Source organism: Metopolophium dirhodum, chromosome 1, assembly GCF_019925205.1.
Source record: "Metopolophium dirhodum isolate CAU chromosome 1, ASM1992520v1, whole genome shotgun sequence".
Lineage (NCBI taxonomy): Eukaryota > Metazoa > Arthropoda > Insecta > Hemiptera > Aphididae > Metopolophium > Metopolophium dirhodum.
In genome coordinates, this window is record NC_083560.1 from 53,641,975 (window position 1) to 53,656,115 (window position 14,141).

The 14,141-nt window shown below is 33.4% G+C and overlaps 2 protein-coding genes across 2 annotated transcripts; both read left to right on the top strand.

Moving 5' to 3' along the window:
* Positions 1-2,310: 2,310 nt before the first annotated feature.
* On the top strand, positions 2,311-3,561 carry LOC132940067 (uncharacterized). The gene has a single exon (XM_061007478.1). The coding sequence runs from the start codon at positions 2,311-2,313 to the stop codon at positions 3,559-3,561; it is 1,251 nt and encodes a 416-aa protein (XP_060863461.1).
* Positions 3,562-4,762: 1,201 nt separating this feature from the next.
* On the top strand, positions 4,763-5,962 carry LOC132940074 (uncharacterized). Its single transcript, XM_061007490.1, has 2 exons — positions 4,763-4,823; positions 4,995-5,962. The coding sequence occupies exons 1-2, from the start codon at positions 4,763-4,765 to the stop codon at positions 5,960-5,962; spliced, it is 1,029 nt and encodes a 342-aa protein (XP_060863473.1).
* The last annotated feature ends 8,179 nt before the right edge of the window (positions 5,963-14,141 follow it).

The window sequence follows — 14,141 nt, forward strand, 5'->3', positions numbered from 1 at the left end:
CATATAACACATTTCTTAAATATTGGTTGATATAGAAGTAGCTTTACTGGAATATACAAAATTAAGAATAAAAATAAAAATAATTATATATTTTATTTTATTTACCCATTTAACATTACATTGAGTGCTAATTTTTACTAAATTCTGTACTCTCTGAAATTGTTTTTTGCTAATTTTTACTAATTTTTGCTAAATTCGGTAAAGGCAAATTATTACAGTTCAATATATTGGTTGAACTAGTTTTTACTTATTGTAACTAGGTATTATTAATTGGGTACTTCTATAGTGTGCGGTCTACCGTCACTTTTCTAATATAGTATGCAGTTTAGCCGATATAAATTTAACTTTTTTCAGTAAAAACGTATAAAATATTTATACATTTTATAAAGAAATTAAATAAAATGTATTGGATGAACCACCAAAATATGTTACATAGTAATTTAACTAAAGCCTGGTAGGTACAGCTGATGTGATCACACAAATCTGATTACTTTTTTCATTAATTTATATAATTTTAAAAATTAGAAATGAGTTATTTAAAAACTTTAAATTTAATAATTACTTGTTTTGTATTAATGCAATAACTGTTTTATTTATATTGTAAAATATAATATAATATAGTAGTTCACAAGTATGGCAGATGTTTGTTGTACAAATGCTGTTAAATAGCAATAAAATAAATCCAAACTTTATTTTTGAACATTTTTTGAACAGAATATAAGGTCTATAATTTTATAGTAAGTACGTTTGGAAAATTATTATTATCTGAGTGATAAGTACTTAGTTACTGTAAATCTGCAATAAATGATCTACTCTTGGTAGACCACATACTATAATAGCACCATTAATTGTTATAAATTCTCATTACTAAATTATGTTGGCACATCATTCATTGTAAGATCCATCCTAACATTTGGATTCAAACGCATATTATCATAGAAATTCAAAAATGTTATTAATTTTGTGATTAATAAATTATTTTTGACAGTTTTCACATAACAATGCAGTTATTGTGTTTCACGTTAGCATTACCCACTGTAAATAAATAAATACTTCTATAGTTAACGTAAGATATATCATTTATTACAGTTACGTAGTTGTTCCTCTCGTCACGACCCGTGTTGGGAACTAACTGACTATATGGACTGTGTGCATCTAGTATATCACATACTCACATTGTATATGATAACAGTGATAACCTCAATGATGATAATTGATAATAATAATAATTTAGAACCTTACATTCGGCCCAAAAAAAAAAAATAAAAAATAAATTGATTAAAGTAATCTTAACATGGATATAAAAATAACAGGTTACCTTAAGTAACAAAATCAATATAATAATGGTAATTAATTAATTAACTACAAATAAATGGATAATGATTGAATAATACAAATTAATATAAAAGTACAATTTTTTTGTTTTTGTTCTTATAAATTATTGTGTATAGTAAACGGCCCTAATTAGAACATTATAATATAAGATACATTGAGATATAATTGAATATAATAAAATATTTTTTTTTATTGAGTATAATACTTATCAGCCCAAAAATCAAAAACCTAATACATAATGACTTATGTTACATAATAACTCATGTTACATAATCTTTTACCAAGTAGGTGGTTTGCAAATACGTTAGTTATTAATGTTTATTTTTTTTTTTCGGTATCGAGAACCGGAGGAGGAACCATGTTGCCAGTACTTCTCCTTATTAACGTTTATCTGAGTGCCTGTGGTTGGTGTAGTTGTAGTTGTATTTATATTTGCTTGGGTGTTGTCTGAAAGAGGTGTTGGGGGTGGTAATGGTTCTGTGTTGTATTAATCATCAGTCATGGAAGACTCGATGAAGATAACAAAATTATTTACGGAAAACTGGCCGTTATGGAAATTCCAGATGAAGGTTATTCTTAATTCCTTGGAAGTAGGTAGTATAATTTCAGGTGGTTGGACTAAACTAAGTTTACCAATCAAAAATTCGTCGGAAACAGAGACGAACGAGGACGCCAAAACATGTTAGTAGAAACAAACAAATGCTTGGCTAAAAGCGGATCAGTGTCATCGTTTGAACTTTAATAAGATATTTTACATTATTAGGGAACAGGTTGCCCTGTTTAGCATGCCGGTTGCGGCGATGGCAGCAAAGACAGCGGCGACGGCCAGACGCCGCGGCTCGCGTCGACGAACACTGCTATGTGAGTAACTGCACACTACCACTCACTACAAAACATTAATATCACTAGGTAAGGTTCCTAGGTTATGAACCTAACCTAACCTAACCGATCACAGAACTCAACTATGAAGTAGCTATGAGGAAGCTACAACAGAGATACGACAATAAAAGCTTGGTTATTCAGTCGCATATTCGTGCCATTCTCGACGCACCTCGGGTAGAGGTCACTTCGGCGAACGAATTGCAGAAGCTGCATTCATGTGTTTCAACTCATATCACCGCACTTGAATCGTTGTGCCAACCGGTTGAACACTGGGACGCATGGCTCGTAACAATTATTCTGAGGAAATTAGACCAGACCACAAGTCATGAATGGCAGTTGCGTCGAACTAACACCGATTTACCAACATATATCAAGCTGGAAGAATTCATTTCAGGTCGTTGTATTGCATTTGAGAGCTCCGAAACACTAGATGCTAATGAAAAGGGTGAGGAAGCAAGATATCCGACGAATAGCGCAATTATGAAGAAGACGTCTAATCATACAGCTACAAGAAAAGGACTCATAGCCTCAATTCCCAATAATATAAAATGCAGCTGCTGCTCTGAACCACATAAGCTATACGCATGTAGTAAGTTTAAAGATCTATCAATAGGAGATCGTGTCACAGTGGTTCGAGACTCGAGATTATGTTTTAACTGTTTTTCTCCAACTCACATGGCAACTGTATGTAAATCTCTTTATGGTTGTCGTACATGCAGACGAAGGCACAACACGCTGTTGCACTTTGACAAGGTTCCAGAGCCTCAACAAACCACCGAAGGGGAACGGACTACAACAGAGAGGTCAAACGTGTCGGCAGCTGTATCCGCTTTTAATGGACTAGAACAAAATTACACGTTTTTAGCAACTGCATTTGTCCTTGTTGCTGATAAGCGAAGCAATCAGCGCAAGTGTAGAGCTCTACTTGATAGCGGCTCACAGAATTTTATATCAGGGAACCTCGCCAAGTCGCTACAACTAGAATGTAAAAGGTCCAACCTACCAGTCGGTGGTATTGGAGCGAGCCAAGTGAGAGCTGTATCCTATGTTGAAGTCTCAGTTCAATCAAGACTGAGTGATTATTGGGTTAAATTGGTATGTTACGTGTTGACAACAATTGTAAGTAATTTACCATTATGTGAAACGCCAAAAGAGGGTTGGCAAATTCCAGATGACTTGATGTCACAACTAGCAGACCCGTCCTTTCAAAATCCAGGGACAGTTGATTTATTAATAGGTGGTGGAGTATTTTTTGATGTGTTCAACCACTGTACCTCAGATACCATTAAACGTCAAGAATGTAGTTTTGAACTTCAGCAATCTTGGGTGGATAGTAACCGGTGAAATAGGAGTTGTGACCTTAGTTGGAATTCATTCAGTCGGTGAATCTTTAGAGGAAGATTGGAAAGCGATTATGGCCGGTGAGGCTTCCGGTTTCGGACGGCTATCGAAGGCAAATCAAAGATGTTTGGAAGAGGCAGAAACAGTTGAACATTTTAATCAAACCACATACAGTGATGAAGAGGGACGTTTCGTAGTACGTCTGCCAAGGAAAGACACGGTGAATGAGTTGGGGTCTACATTGGCCATGGCGACATCCCGATTCCTCAGTTTGGAACGCAGATTACAGCACGATGAGAAGCGTAGGACGGAATACACAAAATTCATCAATGGATATATTGAATTGGGGCATATGGTAGAAGTCGCCGATGAACTAGTGATACCAAAACCATCCTTTTACCTACCACACCACGCGGTCCTTAAAAGCTCAAGTCTGACAACCAACCTTCGAGTTGTGTTTGATGCGTCAACCACAAGCTCGTCAGGACTATCGCTCAACAAGGTGTTGAAATGTGGTCCTACCGTGCAAGAGAACGTATTCGGAATACTTACGTGTTTGATAAAACACCAATACGTCGTAACATCCGACGTCGAAAAAATGATTCGTCAAGTACGCGTTTCAGAGGATGATTGGAATCTGCAACGGATTTTGTGGAGACAAAATCCGAAAGAGCAGTTACGTACTTATCAATTTACGACTGTGACTTATGGAACGACACCAGCGTCGTTCTTGGCTACGCAATGCCTAGTTGCTTTGACAGAAGGAGTGAAGGAACAATACCCCGAAGCGTCAAAGTCTATTCTTCGTGATTTTTATATGGACGATTTAATGACAGGCGCGGACAGTGTGGAGGACTGTTGTAGAATTCAGAAAGAGATAGACTCTATCCTTGATTCTGCAAAAATGCCACTGAGAAAGTGGTGTTCAAACTCCCAAGATATAATTGAACAAATGGGTAAACGTAAAGGTGATACGTTGTTTACACTTGAGATAGGAGATGGAGAAGTAGTGAAATCATTAGGATTGGAATGGAAGCCACTGTTAGATCAATTCTTTTTTACTATATCTCCCACCTTACAACCGAAATGTTGAACTAAGCGAGTGATATTATCAGATCTCAATAAGATTTTTGACCCTCTTATGTTTTTGACACCTGTGCTGATAAAAGGTAAAATCTTTCTACAACAGATGTGGGCAGAAAAAATGGATTGGGATAAACCGTTTCCAATAGCCATGCAAACAAAATGGAGCGCCTTCTACCAAAGTTAGCCAGTTGAAGGTACTAGAAATTCCAAGGAAAGCGATTCAAAGGACATCGACGTCCATGGTTTCTGCAACGCCTCGGCAGAAGCGTACGGCGCGTGCATCTATGTACTTTCGATAGATGCCAACGGAATATGGAGTTCGAGACTCTTATGTTCGAAAACCCGTGTAGCACCTTTGAAAGGAACTATCATTCCACGCTTAGAGCTGAATGGAGCGCTATTACTTGCCGAATTAGTTAACAAAGTGTCAGAGTCATGGGGCTTCCGGTTGGGAAGTTGTCAATTATGGACTGATTCGATCATAGTCTTGAGTTGGATAAACAGTCAGCAAACCAGGTTAAAATCTTACGTTCTAAATCGAATATCTCAAATTTTGAAATTAACTGATGCGAACCAGTGGCACCATGTACGTACAGCCGAGAATCCTGCTGATGTTATTTCCCGTGGCATAAGTGCCAAGGAGCTGTTGGTAGCAGATCTCTGGTGGCAGGGACTAAGATGGATGTCAAATCAAAATAGCCAATGGAATGCTTCAGAAGTACAGTTAATCAAAGATGAAGAGATCCCGGAGCAGCGGACAGTAAAACTTGCATTAGTGATTTATCTACCATTAACTAAGCTCTTCGACCCTTTCTCGAACTGGCACAAACTAGTACGGTCAGTAGCATGGCTCTTACGATTCATAAGGTATATGAAGCTAAAAAAAACTATTGAATATCCGAAACATTTACTAGCTTCCGAGTTACAAGGCGCTAAAGTCGCTGTGATCAAATGGGTTCAAAGAGAGTCGTTTCACGAGGAGATAAAATCATTAGAAACTAATAAGGAACTACTTCGAAGAAGCATAATCAAGAATTTGCAGCCATTCACAAAAGACGGTCTAATCCATGTCGGCGGACGCCTAGAGTATTCCAACATATCTGAACAGCAAAAACATCCATTAGTACTACCAGCTAGGCACAAAATAACGCGCTTAATATTTGAAGATCGGCACCGAGAATTACTGCACTGTGGACCACAGGCTTTGTTGACCGAAATAAGAAGAATGTATTGGCCACTGAGAGGACGAATAATGGCACGTTCAGTAACATCACGTTGTGTTCAGTGTGTGATTTATGTCAAGGCGTGGAAAATGTAAGAGAATTTATAGCGATAATGGTACCAATTTCGTTGGGGCGCAAAAAGAGCTCACTGCATACATGGAAAAAATTGATAAGCGAATGGAAGGAGAAGGAACCGAAATTTTTTTTTGTAATTGAATGATATGGGTGGGTTTGGGTATATTAAGTTATTAAACATAGCCTTTCTGACTAAATCCTGTAGTAAATAGTATAGTAAGTATTAGATACTGTATATCAAGTATATTATATTATGAGCATGACGTATGTTCGTATATTATATGTATGTATGTGTGTTTGTACATAAGTGCGTATGTAGGTATTTATAGATGTGATAACTGATAACATAGGTATGATAACGCGGTGGCGGGCTCGCGCGTGTTCGCGGCGGCCCTTTGTAAGGTATAGTGGTTGTGGTGGTGGTGGGGGGAAATTATACATCTCGTACGTATGTGAAAGATTGTCGTAAACATCAGTTAAATGAGATAGAATATACCTTGTAAACATAAGCGAGTAAGTTGCGCAGTGGTGTGGTTGTCGTATGGGAAGCGACCTGTTCAAGTTCGAATCCCGGTTCGGGAATTTTGAATTATTTTCCGCAGCTAATTGATAGGGAAGAGTGGCGGGGGAATATCGTACAAGTGCGTGATTGATGGTGGGGGGTATATGATGAGTGGGGTAGCGGGGGGAATGTCGTGTACGTATGTGATAGATCTGCTCAACCCATGGGTTGTGCAGAGGTGTAGAGTTGTATGTGGGATGTGCAAACGGGTTTCGCGGGATGTGCATCAGGTATAGGGATGTGCTAGCAGGATGCTGTTCCAGAAATCTGTTTTTTATCCTACTCAGCATATATCCATGTTGACATGTTATGTTGTGATGAACAATGAACTGTTGTACGCAAGCAAACTACTAAAATATTACCTATGCAAAGTCGTAATTTTCGTAGAAATTTATGTCATAAAGATTAATGTGATAACCGTTCGGATTTTACACCAATAAATTAATAATATTAAATATTTACAACTATGGGCGCAATTTACAATCGTCCAAATAGGAAAGTATGAGGAAATAAATAAACTACCCAAATAAAAGTTACAAATCAGTGTTCAGAATAAGTAATAATAAATTTAAAAAGATTTTGTCATAATTTATAAAATATTTAATCTATAGGTATAAAAAAAACCAAGAATATCAATCTTGAATCTTTAATTTCAATAATACAGGTATGTCTGTAAAGATACTATGTTTTGTAAAGCAGCTATCGTCCATTGTTATTGTTGGTTCCCAAACGGATTCCGTCGAAAATGATTACTCGGTACTCAAAAAATTGTTTGTAATTTACTTTGCATATATATTTTTTAAAAATACCAACACATTTTTAACCACACTTCGTTTTAGACAGTCCTAACTAAGTATTAATTGTAAATGAATTATTAGTGTTGTCAAAAATGGGATTAGTTTGGGATTTGGCGAATTTATACAACGATAGCTGCTGAAAATTTACCTTTTTGTAAAATGGGAACCGTTTACGAAAAACGGAAGCCAAATAGGCCCCAAAAATTTGCCACTTATCATTTATTTTCACTTTCTAATAAGATGCATGGTTATCTCAATACTGTTTAGTATTCTATTGGCTATTCCGCCATTGCTGATGTATATCTGTTACAATAATTGTGTTATTGTACAACATTGTATGATTAAAATTAATAAAAGCATATCGTTCATTATTTCAACTATAAAATGTCCCGCGCGGTAGACGAAAAAAATACAACCCACATTAATTTCTTTGAATATTCTTTTAGGTATAGGTTTTACCTACATTAAATTTTTTACCAAATCAAAGAAAAATATGTAATATACGTAAAATATGTACTAAAAATGAGAAAATAACAAATTATCAGTGGGTAAAATATTTGGTGGTGCACACAGTGGTGACTTGTGATGATTTAAGTAGATGGTATGCAATTATTACAAAAATTCTTAAAAAAAAGATATTAGTTAACTCTAGATTCAAAATTTTTGTATGAAAAAAAATAAAAATAGAAAACACGAATGGAGTTAAGAAAATAATGCCAATACAGCGATATCGCTACGGACAAGCAACTAGCTGGTGTGCAGCTCACCGAGATCCTTTTTATTTGTTAATCCCCTCCACTCAACGGCCGAATATTTTTACACGGACCGGCGGTATTCTGACAGACTGGTACACTAGTTGATGTGTATTTATTGCATATTTCGACTACATTTTAGGAGTACAATAACTGTCATGTTTGAACGAATATCAATTGTTTTTAAAATTGAATTTCGAAATTTTGTATTATTGAATAAATATAATTTAACAGATATTGAATTCAAATTAAAATACATTTCTACTATTATATCTATACTAACCATGAATCTATGTGTTGTGCACACACTTTGTACGAGAATGACTAGAGTTCAACCGCAGCGGCAGCCTAGCTAATAACCGGCGTTACCTTAATAATTTCCTGAAAAGAGCCCAAAACATCCAAGGCCATAGTTTTAGATACCTCCCCACTCGATGAAATATTTATGTAATTTAAAAAAAATCCGAGTATCTATTTATAATTAATAATTTAAGTAAATAGTAGTTATAACGATATCCACATAAAAGAACTTTTTTTAAACAGAAGTTGTAACCCTTCGTCTAACTTAAAACTCAGTTGACCAGCGCCTTTCAAAAGTTGCAGGGGCAGCCCATGCAACCTAGGCTGCCACCTATGACACGCCTTTGCTGCCACTGCAAATGTGCACCAACGCGAGAAAAAAGTTAAATGTGCAAAAAAAAATTACTACAAACTAATATCTATTATGAAACACTGAAACAGATTTTTATATCACTAAGCCAGTACCTAAGCCATATTTTGAATGAATATTAGAAAACATGCAGCAAACTCCTATAAGTCCCTAGCCCTAGCCATGAGTAATGACCAAAATGATTTATAGGATCTAACTCCAAGTAATTTCTTAACTCCACACAACTTGAAAACCATGGTCTCAAAACTCCAGTGGTGGCGGCTCATTTCCTATCGTCATCAACATTTCTGGAACCAGTTACCTAACCTAACCTAACCAAGGTCCACCGCCGCGTATTGGGCCCTCGCCCTCATATGAGAATCCACTCAACCCTTATATTGGCGCCTTGGACGTGTTCAACAACTTCATCCAAGTTCTGATATACTCACTCAGTGTAGTGACCGTTCTAACTAGGTCCGGCTATCTAACCCGTCCTGTTGTCAAACTATGCCCTTTGCCAATCTGTTGAAGGAATTCTTTCAATATGGGCACAATTATTTTGTTTACGCCACGTCCCCACGTAAAAGAGGGCACATAAATAAAAACGAAAATGTATTGTTATTATCAGCATGCACAACATTATTATTAATATTATTATTAGTACCTATTATTATCAGCATTTGCCACAGTATTATATAAAATTCCAATTCAAAATTGTATAAATTAAAAAATATGAAATATTGGAAGAAATGCAGTTTAGCTGCAAATCGATTTTTGTGAATTTTTTTCTTGAAAATTTGTGTTTTCCACGCTTAATGATGGTACTAAAAAAAAGTCGGTCAAATTTTCCGTAGAAGTTATAAGATTAAAAAACTTGAAAACCTTGAAATCTTATTATTAAAATACCAAAAATAACATTTTTGATTTTTTTTTTTTTTGTAAATGTGAGTTTTTTTATCCTTATAATTTTAGTGAAATCAGCAATTACCTATTGTACTTTATGTATATTATATTGGTAATAAAGAAATTTAATAAAAAGAAACCCCCGACGGATGGAAATTCGCTAACTTATCACAAAAACAAAGGTTTCCAAAAAAAAAATTTCAAATTCTTACCATATTTATGAGTCATAAATTATGACCCAAAATCATAGGTACCTTACATTTTAAGAAATAACTTTTTGAGGGGTGGAAAAATATGTCGCCCCGGCGCGCAAAATGTTCAAATACAGCCCTGGGTCAATAATATAGTCCATTACTGCGGCTACAGTGCTACTTAATAAGAGTGGTCCACTTAGAGTATTGTAATGTAATACTAATCCGTAGGGCCACTCTACGGTTGACTCGCATACATACGCGTATACGACATACCTACCTATTACATATTAAATAATATGTAAATTTTACATCTATTATGTGTTTTTATCTTTTATCATAATTCATAATCAACAATCAATATAATATCATCGTATAATTCACTGTTATGACCGTAGTATAACTCGTAATAGGTATGTGTGAAACTGTGAGTTCGATGATTTGACCTAACCAAAATTAACAATTAGGTTATCGTTCAGAAACGAAACATGACTAGATTATTTGTGCAAAAATATTAACAAAAAAAAAGGTGGATAAGTGGATGTCGCTCTGTTGTACAGTAGGTTACAAGTGGTTCACTGTAATGGATGGTGTTAAATTTGAATTCAATGATATAATATCATTGTATAAACAAAAACGATTCTGAGCGAAAACGGTCAGTCAGCCTATGATATTACCAAGTATATTTGATGATATTATTGTGAATAAAGTAATTTATATATAACCTATTTACGCAGAGCCTTGTTTTAAATTTTAAATCCTTAGCCATAAAAGTTAAACATTTAATACATTTTTAACTACAAAATAATTAATAAATTATAAATTTGATAAATGTTGTCAAAATTTGAACTTTAAATGCTTATAAAAAAAAATTGTGCCTATGTATTTTTAATATTTTTCAACTGCTATTAGAACGATATATCAGGAGCCTTATATTAAATTTTCACGCTTTTTTACCCAACAAATAGAATTTTATTGATATTTATATAAAATTAAATTAAAAAAATTGAAAACTGACAATGTCCGTAAACAGCTCAAAAAGAGTCAAAATATTTTCAAAATCTTATGGTGTATAGAAAATGCTAATATAAACATTCAGTGAAATTTTCAAGTATCTACAATCATATGTTTTTTAATTACAACAAAATAAGGAAATCGTTACACGAGAAATCGAGTGAATATCAATGTTGTAAAAATATGAATTTCAAACGCTCATAAAAATTTAATTTGACTTTCTTGTAGACATTTTTTTTTTGATAAAGGTAGACAAACTTTCTTTAATCTTGTATTACATTTTCAAATCCTAGATTTAAAAAGAAAAATTTTTATGAATTCTCAACTCAAAATAATTTGCTAATTTTCGTGATTTTCCAGTATTTTGTCAAAATTTGAACTTTAAATGCTCATAAATAAAAACTGTGACTAAGGATTTTTCATTTTTTTCATCTGTCGTTGAAACGATAACCTAGGAGCCTTCTATTAAATTTTCAAGTTTTTTTACTCAACAGATAAAATTTTATTGATATTTATAGAAAAAAAACTAAAAAAATTGAAAACTGACAATGTTCGTAAACAGCTCAAAAAGAGTCAAAATATTTTGAAAATGTTATGGTGTATAGAAAATGCTAATATAAACTGTCAAAATGTCATGTCCCTACGGTCATTTGTTTTAGAGTTACACCAAAAACCAAAATCGATTTTCTCGAAAACAGATTTTGCGTAAAAATTCCCGTTTTTCCTTAATTTTTCTTTTGTTCTTCACGTAGCTTTTGAAAACTACAGGGAAATTTTTACTTTTACCCCCCAAAGTACCAACTAGATTCACTTTCCTATCAGAAAAGTTACTGTTGAAGAAAATCCAAGCACTTTTACTGGCCTAAAAGGTGATGACAGACATAAAAAAAAAACACACATCATTGTAAAGTCAATACATTAATCGCTTCGCTCAGAATCTAAAAACCACACATCATTATAAAATCAGTACATTCATCGCTTCGCTCAGAATCTAAAAATGAATGGATGTGAAATAATTTAATTTTATATTTATTTATTTTATTTTATCTTATATTTTTTTATATTTTAGATTCTGAGCGAAGCGATGAATGCATTGATTTTATAATGATGTGTTTTTTTTAAAATTTTTTTTTTTATTCTCAGCCTTGTAATATGTCTATACAATTTGCATAACGGTCATCTTCCCCACTCCTCGTATAAAATATTATAATTTTTTTATATTTTACGTCACCTATACGCATAGGCGCAAATAGCGTTTGAGATTTGGGGGGGCTGAAGCCCTAGCTACTAAATGAAGCATTGAAACATTTATACAAGTAACTAGCTGATACCGTGCACTTCGTTACCCGTTAAATGTACAAACTTTTATATGACTCAAACTTTGTTCAATGTGTTATTAAATATTCGGTGTTTGATATTCTATATTTATCTTAAATTTTCTGCTGCCCGAGATAAAAATTCTAATTCGCAGCAGTTATTATCAGGTAGGCAATCTACCTGCGGTAGATCGCGGACCCCGTGCTGTTTGTACCTAAGTGTATGAATTAACTCTAAAGTATCAAAGTCATACCAAGTTTGTCGTTTTTACTTGGTATAACTTTGATAAAAAAAGTAAAAAGTAAAAAAGGAAATTTAGTCCTTTTTAAAAAAGTAAAAAGTAAATTGTTGACATTTTCCCCTAAAATGTAACCCTTTCTAAAAATTAATCCTTTCTTAAAATTCAACCATTTCTAAAAATAATCATTTCATTTAAAAAAAATCAACCCTTTTTAAAAAATAAATAAATATTTTATCTATTAATTATTTTTTCTATAACCAATAACGACCATATATATAAACAAACATTTCCACCGTAAGTCTCAAAATCCCCGTTTGATCACTTCCCCAGGCTTCTATTAATTTATCGTAGTGTGGTGTTCTATAGCCTTCCTCGATAAATGGACTATCCAACAAAAAATTAATTTTTCAATTCGAACCAGTAGTTCCTGAGATTAGCGCGTTCAAACAAACAAACAAACTCTACAGCTTTATAAAATAATAATAATATATAATATAAATAAATAATACAAATATCGATAATAGCTGGGCTTGAAATCGATTAATATCGATAAAAATCGAAAAAAAATAATATATTTTTATATTCTGGTTGATATACATTTTTTATTTTAGACACTCATAACTCTAGAGTAAACAAATATAATATTTGGCACATTATTCATTTTATTTTGATACATTATCGTTTTATGTTATCGAAGAACTTTTTCAATCAAAAACGACTATTGTTTTTTGGAGAGAATTTTTATGCTTAGAGTTATGAGTGTCTCAAATAAAAAATGTATATCAACCAGAATATAAAAATATATTATTTTTTTTCGATTTTTATCGATATTAATCGATTTCAAGCCCAGCTATTATCGATATTTGTATTATTTATTTATTATTATTATTATTTTTATATTATTTATATTTTTTTTGCTAGATGGCGCCACCGGTGTAACTCAGTTTTTGTCTCTGAATCTCTAACTCACATCAGTTAGGTCCATAATTTATGCTATAAACCCGCTCCCCGACATTCTCTATCATTTAAAAAAAATTTTAGCAAAATCGGCCCAGCCGTTCTCAACTGATGCAATTTCGAATTTTTTGTCTCCATTTTTATATATATAGATTAACGCCAAAAAAAAATTCCCGTTTTTCCTTAATTTTCCTTTTGTTCTTCACGTAGCTTTTGAAAACTACTAAAAAAGTCCCCCAAAGTACCAACTATATTCACTTTCCTATCAGAAAAATTACTTTTGAAGAAAATCCAAGCACTTTTACTGTCCTAAAAGGTGATGACAGACACAAAAAAAAAAAAAAATAAAAAAAAACACACATCATTGTAAAATCAATACATTCATCGCTTCGCTCAGAATCTAAAATGTCGGGGAGGCAAGAAGTAAGAAAATATAGTTTGTACAATGGTTCAAAATCGTTTTAACTCTCTGTCTATCCTCGATCAATATCGAAATACATGTGTCAAAAAGAATTGATAGTTATTAGAAGAAAAAAAATAACGTGTAAATAACGTTATTATTCAGTTTTGAAACACATCAAAAATTACTTGAGAATTGAGATCACTTCTTAGCATTTAAATGATGTGGAAATTATTAACAATGTTAACTTGACATGGAAAACAAACTATTTAAAGAACTCTCATTCTACAAAATTAGTGAATGTAGTATTAAACAGTTTTCTCTGTTTAAAAGTAAATTATTTGCGGTTATCATAGGCCAGCAAAATAATATCAGCTCTATCAATTATGTACCTATTCTCCACTCCTGCCAGTGGA